General features: G+C 42.7%; 1 protein-coding gene across 3 annotated transcripts in view; it reads left to right on the forward strand.

Annotated features, from left to right (window-relative positions):
- LOC111859036 (ubiquitin-conjugating enzyme E2 H) overlaps positions 1–6,395 on the forward strand; it is an 18,996-nt gene extending 12,601 nt beyond the window's left edge. For all 3 annotated transcript variants that reach the window (XM_023841352.2, XM_023841355.2, XM_023841354.2), the window contains 5 exons: positions 334–408; positions 970–1,009; positions 1,509–1,561; positions 2,452–2,580; positions 2,745–6,395. In XM_023841352.2, coding sequence (XP_023697120.1) covers positions 334–408; positions 970–1,009; positions 1,509–1,561; positions 2,452–2,580; positions 2,745–2,869 — 422 coding nt within the window. In that variant the 3' untranslated portion in view covers positions 2,870–6,395. The remainder of the gene's footprint in view (positions 1–333; positions 409–969; positions 1,010–1,508; positions 1,562–2,451; positions 2,581–2,744) is intronic.
- Positions 6,396–10,036: the final 3,641 nt, after the last annotated feature.

A 10,036-nucleotide genomic window follows, 5' to 3' on the forward strand; every position in this document is an offset into this window, starting at 1 on the left:
TAATCAGGCAAATGAACCGACGTCGCTGGCCCACCACCCAGTGAATATCCAACGATGAGTCCCTGATCCCTTACTGGAAGGTGACCAAACCAGTTAGATACAAAGAAAAACAAAGTGTGTTCAAGTTCTTAGATGTGCAAAACGGGCGACACTTAGATATGTTGTGGGTGAGATGATTCTACATGTTCCAGTGTCAACTCAAGTCTCGGAAATTATTCGTATTTGTTTGTAACACGTGTTTACTCTCCACGGTTACCCCCCTCCCCCCCTGTGTGTTTGCATGCGCATGTTTCACAGATGGATTTTTTTTTTCTTTCTTTTTTGTCTCTATAGCGCCATATGAAGGTGGAGTGTGGAAAGTGCGAGTAGACCTACCGGACAAATACCCCTTCAAATCTCCATCTATAGGTATAGTCATGGATTTCCCCACATCACTGTGCTCTATAAAAAAAAATGCTAGAGATTTGTTTTGTTTCTCAGTTCAGCCCAGGAACACTGTTATTAACACGTTTTTGGGTGTTAATATATCTGTTGAACCTGAAGGATGCTGCATCCCAGGTCAATTAAACTTTGCCTGTTTCCTGTCAAGCTCACTTATCTTGGCAATGGGTTTGTCTCGCATTCTGTTTTGTGGGGACGACCTCTGACAAGGCATAGAAGTCATCAGCCCCGAGGCTTTGATACGTTATTAATGATCATGTTAAAATATTCAGTTAATCTCATGGCTTTTTCATATGAATGGATTCGACAGCAGACAGACAGATTCAGAACCTGAAAGCCTAAGAATGTAGACTGGCTAAATGCGCTTGTTTAGACTGGCTGACTTTTGGGAAAAAGCCACATTCATAAATATAGGATCTAAATTACAACAACTTTATGTTTGTTTCTAAGGAAGTTGAATGAAAATACCCAGAAAGTGGTCACGTTAAGTGTGTCAGTTTTGTTTTTGTTTTTTTTTCCCCCTTCCAGGATTCATGAATAAAATTTTTCATCCCAACATCGATGAAGCGTAAGTGAAGATATCATTTCAACAATCATGAATTATGTACATGATAAACCTGTCCTGTATCCGACTCGCAGCTTGATTCGGAGTCTTTGAATCTGTTTTATCCCAGAGTGGCTGCAGTATGTTTTTTCTTTCTGCAGACCATGAATTATGCCTACATTTTGAAACGGTTAACAGTCGATGTCCCTCTCTCTCCTTTCTGTCCAGCTGAGAGCAGAAACATCTGTCTCAATAGCATAGAGCAGTCTCGCTGACACTTTCCTTCTGGGCAGTAAAAGTTGTAAACATTCAGTCACGGGGTATGAAATGCTGCACCAAGCGTGAATGGTGCTTATGTTTGTCACATGACGCGCTTGCAAGTTGAGACCGACCGCCCTAGAGAGGGCAGGGGACCCAGCATTGACTCGTTTGTGTCATGAGGAGTGTCCTACCAGAGGTGAGCCTTAAGAGGAGAGATGTGCCCTGTAGAGATTAACATCCATGTTCCCTCTCTGCCTTCAAGGTCAGGGACCGTGTGTCTAGATGTCATTAACCAGACGTGGACAGCCCTTTACGGTGAGAGTAGTCCCACTGGGACAATTTTATGATCGACTGGGGCTTGGGGGAGCTTTCCTTGGGTCCGTTTGGACCTGCTGCTGGGTGTCTGCTGTGGTGTAGTCTGGGGTATAGAGTTCTGCCCTCAGCAGAGAAGCTTAATCCTCTTATTTCTCATACTGCTAATGAGGTAATTCCTGGCACAGTCAAGGTCGTGAAATGTCCCTATGTCTCTAAACGAAGTCCCTTTCACTAATGATTAGCAGCATGTAGCTGGCTGTGCCATATTCTCCAACGTGCCACTGCTCCACCCTGAGCCTCCATCCATCCATCCATCCATCCATCCATCCATCAGAACTTCTTACTTTATCAAAAACGTTTTATCCATCCTTTTGATTTGTCAGTATGATTGTATAGCTAAGCATTGTTGAAAGGGCAGTGCACTGTATTTTATTAACCATTTTGCTTGTTACTGGTTTTGTTTTAATTCCCACTAATCACTTCCACTAATTGTTGGGTTTATCGAAAATAAATCAGATACTGTGTTCTGATTGGTCTGCTGGATCTATGCAGATGGGAAACACCAGTTGTACCAGTCACTTTTATAAACCATTTCATCCATTTCATTCAACCAACTTGCAAAAACTGAAAGTAGGGACTGCTGTGGTTATGAGGATTTTCTTGGTGCTTGAAGTAGCGTTTTGCACAACAGTGACAACCAGCTGAAAGTTACAATACTGCACCAATATAATTCATGTGACTTGGCAAGACGTATGTAGAACTATCAGAGGCTTACTGAGCAAGTTTAACAAGACATGGATGGGACTCCCTTTTCTGAAGGTGGAGATTTATCATTCTATTTAAAGGACATGTCTATAGGTACTAGTATAACAAATATATTTTCATTGCAGATCTAACCAATATCTTTGAGTCGTTCCTGCCTCAACTGTTGGCGTACCCCAACCCCATTGACCCCCTGAATGGGGATGCTGCTGCCATGTATCTCCACCGACCAGAGGAGTACAAACAGAAAATCAAAGGTTAGCCGCCACCACCCTTTCCCTATGGGACCCAGTACTATTCCTTGCTGCACCCTGCAGCTCCAACCCCTAGATAAGAGAAACCTTTTGTGGGATGTTGCTGTTTACCTCACTGTATAGCAGTGGGGACACTGTGTAACTGCCTTCCCTTTTATCCTCTGCAGAATACATCCAGAAATATGCAACAGAGGAGGCGCTGAAGGAGCAGGAGGAGGGTGCCGGGGACTCTTCGTCAGAGAGCTCCATGTCAGATTTTTCGGAGGATGAGGCCCAGGATATGGAGTTGTAGTACCTTGCGGCTCCCTTAAACAACAGACTATATGATTTCCTAACCCTGAGAAGCAGACTATGATATTCATATTTAAACAAGGCAATTTTTTTTTATTACTAAAACAAGGATTTTTATGGATATAGCGTTGGTGTGTATCTCACCCTGTATGTGTTCCTCATTTTCCCGGTCATTTGTCCGCCCGAGGCGCATTAGCGTTCCCACATTCCGCTGCATTAGCCTCGTAGCCTGACTGCATGCGCCGCGCAGCCCTCCAGTCTACTTCGCTCACGTGCAGCCGAAAACTGTAGGACACGACGGAAAACCTCTCACGGCGAAGCTGCGGGTAATGCTTGAGTGTGCTCCACCTCTCCGTGACCGATGCGCCGAAAGCCTGGGGGGGGGGGGGACAGAAATTTAGGATGTCGCGGATGGTTGTCACATCGGGAATGGGATGTGAAGCTCCCTTCCGTTTAATCTCCCCCCTTGAAACGTTTTTGTTTTGGTTTTTTTTTTTTGGTTCAAATTGGATACATCCGTTAAACACTGTCTAGCAGGTTCCCTGCTTGGTATTTCTTTGCACTTAGCACATCTCTGCTGTAAAAGGCCATTCTGGATGGGATCTCGTTGCTTCAGAAGTTGTTGGAATAGAAATCATAAAAATGGGAAATGCGGCTTCAAGAACAATTTTAAGTGGGTTTTTTTTTTTTGCCTTCGGATCAGATTTAAAGATGCCATAATTCTTTTTACATTTGGATCCTGTGAGCCTTACCAGTCCCTTTGCAAAAAAGCAAACATTTAAGAAGCGGCCATTGTCCACTCCAAGGGAGAATGATTTCTGAACCCATTTGGCTGGTATGTTAATCTGCTGACCGTCGAGCACCCCCCCCCCCCCCAAAGATTTAAAAGGTTTCGTTTCTGCCTGTAGGTGGGCTTTCTTGAGTGTATTGCTTAAGGGGAGGTGTAAATGAACGAGGTATGACCCTCCCGTCACTGCGTGTGCCGTACCTGCCCGCACGGCAAGCTCTTTGCATAGAGGCAGCAGCCCACGGCAAGGACCTCCGAGTGTGACTGCGCAGCCAAATACGCCTGTGTCAGACCACGTAGCCGGAAAAATCCTCTGCTGGTTTTGAAGACGGAACCCCTTTAGGCAGACGGACAGGGTCTAATGGTGTCTGTAAAGCACAGAGACTTTTCTACTTTTTCTCCGTCAGAGCGAGCGGAATCTCGTCTTCCCAAGTGTCCGCCTCCCGCCTCCTAACTTCATCTTCTCAGTTTTTGGAAAACCTGTGCGTCTCTCTCTCCTCCCCCACCCCCAACCTCCCCCCCCCCCCCGTCTCTGAACATCCTTTTGTACTTTGTGGCATGATACAGAAGTGAAGTTGTGTAGGGCTTTGAGCTAGTATACTATAAAAAGATAAAGTCCAGCTTGAATATCTTCTGTTCGAAGGCTAGAGTAACGTATGTAAAGCGTAGTGAATTACTTGGCTACTCACTAGATGGTGGTAAATGCAGGGGAATTTTCAGGTCTTTGTTACCGTGTTACACTTTAATCAACTTGCCTATCGCTTGTGCTAAACTATAATAGGTGTTTGACTTACGTAGGGATAGTTAGTTTGCTGGGTGGTGAATTCAAATTTAAAAATGTCTGGATTTATTACTTGTTTGGCTTGTTTGAACTAATGTCCTGTCAAGGAAAATATAAGTAATTTTGTTTATTAATTCTATTCTGTGGTTTAAAAAAAGATACCCAAAGATGTTAACATCCTTTCTTTTCCCTTTATGCAAGTTCTGGAAACATGTACAGGTCAGTGTTTGATACCATATGGGGATTTAGTTTTGTTTTAGACAAAACATGACATTACACCATGGAAAGAGAGCTGCCAGGGGTGTCTCTGCTTATACGAAGAAATTATATGTCAAACCAGTAGAATGCAATCCATGCCACAATGGAATAAAAGATGAACTATCTTTTTTTATTTAGATTTTTTTAATTTTAAATCCCCCATCTGTTTCCCTCTCTAAGACTCCAATAGGCTTGAACAATAATGGGAATTAGATGGTCCAATTTGGTCTTGACTAGAATCCAAACATCCAAATTGGGTCAGCCAGTTGATGTATGCCCAGTTAAGCTACTGGTTCTGGCCTGAAGCCTGGGAAACTAAGCATGCTGGACTGACTGGTCTTTCATGGCTTGTTCAACATGCCTATCAGTAGCAGGCTGCTTTGAGCTCTGGGTTGTCCATCTTTATTTTTCAGTGAAAAGAGTGGCTTTTTATACCAAAACACATTGTTCCAGTCCAGGTTCTGCAGTTCCTTCACGTACCATAAGAGTAAATTTGAATTCTTACATCCCCCTCCCCCTTGTGTGGTTTTATAAATATTTTTGCAGCATTATATTACAGTTCATAAGTAAGAAACAGGAAAATGTGGTTCATAATTAGAAGGGACATCTGTGGAATGTTACACAGTTTAAGAATGCTCTGTCCTGGCTCCTGTCCCTCAGAACGAGGGACACAAAAACGCCATTTTTTAGGACCATGTCGTTGTTTCTGTAGTAAACTTTTTGAGCAGTGCATGGCAACATTGTTACATGACAATCTGTGTAGGCCATTAGCAACTGAACGTTAGCTCCCCCCCTTAAAAAAAGAGTATATATTTGTTTGGTTTTTTTTAGCCCTAAATTTAAGGTCTTAAATGACAAAAAAATATCCAAGACTCTGAAAGAACCTTAAGTATGCTTCCCTTGTAAATTTATTAAATAAATAAAATTATCTGATTATGTCTGTTGCAGGATTATTATTTTTTTCTTCCTCCAAAAATGAGTTCAGACCATTGGCTGTCAAGTATCCCTCCCCAGCTGTACTTAAACCTGAGTCAGTGTGGTGGGTGGAACAGGAATGGTGGCCTTGCATGTTAACCACTGTGGTTCCAAGACCCCAATCCCCAAACCAGCACCATACCCATCAGTGCACAGGCCTCCCTCTTGACTGTGCCAGCCTGTTTCTGTTTTTTTTGGCGAGAGAGAGCAGTCGTCCGTCGAGGGTGCCGGAACGCTGAGGTTTCCTAGGGCCGGCCCACATCTGTGGCCCTCTGCTCCCTTATCAATCTGCCCGCCAGTCTCAGTGCAAGTCTGTTATGGGTCTGGGGGACGACCATGGCATGAACAGCCACCAGTCACGGCGACTCGCTTGACTCTCATCAGGCATTGGAATTGTTCATCTGTAATGCGATGTTTCCCAGTTCGGTCCTCGGGGACCTGCAGACAGTCCACATTTTTGCTGGGAGCTGGGAGGGAGCAAAAATGTGGTCTGCAGGTCCCCGAGGAGTGCATTGGGAATCTGAGGTAATGACCACAGAACCCATTTTTAGGTTTTTCTTGCATTTTCTTTTTTTTTTTTATTCGCTTTACTTTGAATTGTGACGTATGGGACATGGTCAAAGCTGACAAATGCCCCCAAATATGATTAAGACCTTTGAAATAGTTGTGTATAAATAAACTGTAAAAACTTTTTTTTAATAAAAAGAGCAATGTATATGGATCTCATGTGGTTTGTTGTTGTCAATTATTCCCATTGACATTAATGGTTATTAATATCTTTAGCTGGGGGTTAAGAGCCTTGCTGAGGTTAATGTCATTAGGTTATTATTTAAAGGTTATTAGATGAAAATTGAATTACCACTGTATTTTATGTTAGTGGTTCATATTTATAGGAGTGGACTATGAGTTTACATTTTGTAGGTTTATTTTGGACCCACTCAAGCCATTTTACAGTTTTGTTTCTCTTTTGCACAACAGACCTAAGTAATCGCGATTTTAATTATTACGTTTAAATGTGTCAAAGAATAGGGACTAGTTCAGAGGCCTGAGCTCTGGCTTGAGAACCATTATTTTTCACCGTTGTATTACATATGTACCACTAGATGGCAGCAAAATATAAGTACAGTGTAGCATATGAATCGAATAGTATCATTGTGGATATTTTTTTTAAATCCCCATTCTCACAAATCTCTTAGACTTCTCTGATAACCTGATTCTCTGAGAATGTGAAAACTTTGACCCTCATTCAGACAAAATCGGAGAAAACCGCTTTCTCCATAGGTACAAGCAACAAATCTAATTCGGTACAATACATTTCGGGAAAACCACGCACCTGATTTATGACATCACTTTACTTTTTCAGACTATGTTATTAGAAATATCATTATGTGTATGATGTGTTAGGTTAATGCTTCTGCCTAGCAATGTTCGTCGAACAACACAAAACCTGTCCCTGACCTGACTGTAGTCATGTAATACTTGCTTCATGCATGTAATTTTAATTCGTACATGTACAAATAGATATAGGCATATTTCTATTTGTTTTGCGCATTTTTACATGAGAGTTTATGCTGCGTCATTAAGTGTGACTTTAAAAGGCGGCAGCTTCGACTGGCTGTAGTTTAACAAATCGTCATTTTACAACTTCCCCCCAAGAGGGCGCAAAACATCCGCAGTTACCTGCTATGACTTGTCTGCTGCATTAAGCCATAGAATCATGTGACACCATTCATCCATTTTCTTTACCCGCTTGTCCTATGTAGGGTCGCGTGGTCATGTGGCTATAATATTTTATATTGTGGATCTGGCTCTTGTGTTTTCTGTTTAATCTGATACCGTCTTGAGTATAAAATCGGCCTAGGGTGTGAGAACTGAGATGTTGCTCAATTTTAGTCACTGATGTTTTTTCCACAATTTTTGGCATAGTCATCTATATAATCTTTATGCTGTGTCATTCTCTGCTGTATAAACAGTTTTTTGTCTACTAGCTTGTTCTCCAATACTATGCTAATACTATGATGGAGATGGGGGCATGCGTGAGGCTGGGAGTACTCAGGATACTCATCCCCATTGCCCTAGGCCTGGCATCTGGAAGGGGTGGGGTCCCGTCTTCCTGGAGGCCTGTGCTCCAAGGCTAAGGAAACCTGAGATCTTCTATTAAATATTTAGAGCCAGTTCATCCGCAATGCGCTGGTCAGACTGGTTCCTGTCTGCATGATGTAATGTAAATCTTAAGTGGCTCCTCTAATAGGCCAGATCCAGTGGTCATGTGACACATCCAATAAAAATGGCTTCGAATGCTACTGCAAGCTTTTAGTTTGTCTGATGATATTGACTATTGTGTCAAGCACATAATGTGATTTACCTGAATGGGTACCTATGTGTGCATTCAGAACAGTTTTCTGATACAGTCAAAGTTAATATGTCTAGACAATGCTGCGCAGAAGTAACTAAACAAAATACTATTATTTAATAACGTTATTTAAATGTATTGTTTTATTAAATGCCTGTATCCTTTTAAGGTTAATATTTGTTCAGTTTTAAAATTTACTTTAATATTAGAAAAGAACAACCACAACAAATAATATCACTCACAGTACTTATAAACACAAGTCTTAACTGATCAAATCTCTACCTGGCCATTTCGCCCGTTCTTCCTGGTGGATTTCCTTATCCTTTCCACAGATTTTCTATTACATTCAGGAATTTGACGGAGCCCCTCGTGGACATACAGACCCGCGATCCCTTTGGCACCTCGCTTTGAGTAATACACTCTGTTCTGCCTATTTTACTGTATTGTTATATGCATTTTTGGTAGTAAAGCTTTTCAGTATAGCAGGAGTTTCGGCCACCAAAAATGCAAAAAAAACCCACGACACGATACGTATTATCTTTCTGGCATGACTGACTGAAATAATTTGCACATTGTTCTCAAATTATTCAGATTTTCTGCACCATCCCTCTACCAAGTGAATAATTCTAATTTTTTTAATTTGCAGCTATAACACACACTGGAAAAATAAAGAAGATAAAAGGGTTAAGATCCCATGATTATAGAGGAGAGGGGGTATGACGCTCGCGCTCGGACTATCAGGCTACAAACTACACGACGGTTTCAGGGAGCCATTAGAACACCGCTGCGTTTCCCTGGGCATCGGGTACAGCCCATTTTTCCATCCCCCTTCCTCCGCCGCTGAGGGACTGGCGTTCCAAGCCTATGGCCCAGTGACTTGCGCAGCCTGGTGCTATACCGTCCTGGGCGACACCCTAGCCGCTCGTTCTTGTTTCTGCGTGACTGGTCGACTCCGGTTTCCAGGTCGGTTTCATATACGCAGAGTGACCAAAAGCAGGGCGATCCGTGCTTTTTAATAATAGATGGACAACTGATTAAAAAAGCTTACCGGATGAAGGTCGGAAAGGCTTGAGAGGCTGGGGGGGAGGGAGGGAAGTTGCTCGGATTATTGACATGGGAAACACGTTGTCCTCTGAATATGTTTGAGGGTCTAGGGGCGTCTTTCTGTTGTAGGGTTTGTGATCCTGAGAGGATACCGATTTACGGGGCTAAGGGGCAAACCAGAATTAAAATGTACTGTTAGGAGTACCCGATTCCCACCCTTCGCATATTAACAAAATGTAAAACGTTAATAAGTAGACTTCTGTTTTTATTCGCTGGACCGGTTCTTCGTTTGCGTTTTTAAATCATTGTTCATCCACCTCATCGCGAGAATAAAAAAGCCTGCTGCATTTCCCCTCTGTCTGAACCTATCGCGGCAGGCCTCTGCATGTGCTCCTGACCCGAAGAGCGCCTGTCCGCGGGCCCTTGGCAAGGCCCTTAACCCCCCAGCTCCACGGGCGCCCTAGATGGCTGACCGCTCGCCGTGACCCTCAGGTTTGCTCTCACTTTAATACATGTCTAATTTCGAGTGCCTATAAAATAACAACAGGAATATCTTTTTTTCTATATATACAGTAAGTCCAATTAGACGTTCTCAAATTAGTCTCTAAGAAAAATCCATCCATCTTCCAGCCGTTTATCCTGGGGGGCGGGGGAGAGGGGGGGCTCTGGGCCGTTTGTCAGGGAGTACAGTTCAAGGCTGGTACACACCCTGGATGAGAGGAGCCAAGTTAACCCTGTGTGAAGCAATCGACTCATCAGTCTTTCCTTCTTTACTTTGGTCTATAGATTGGACTAATAAATTCGTCATATTCCGACCGCAGGCTTGTTGTTATTACTAAATGAGCTACATGTGTCTTATGTTCTGTGTCTTTCTATAAAGCGGAATTATTAGCATGATGTATGATGTAGCAGGGTTGTAATTATTTCGTCTATAGTTTTTAATTTTGGGCTCAGACGGCTCACGTAAAAG

This window comes from Paramormyrops kingsleyae, chromosome 3, assembly GCF_048594095.1.
Source record: "Paramormyrops kingsleyae isolate MSU_618 chromosome 3, PKINGS_0.4, whole genome shotgun sequence".
Lineage (NCBI taxonomy): Eukaryota > Metazoa > Chordata > Actinopteri > Osteoglossiformes > Mormyridae > Paramormyrops > Paramormyrops kingsleyae.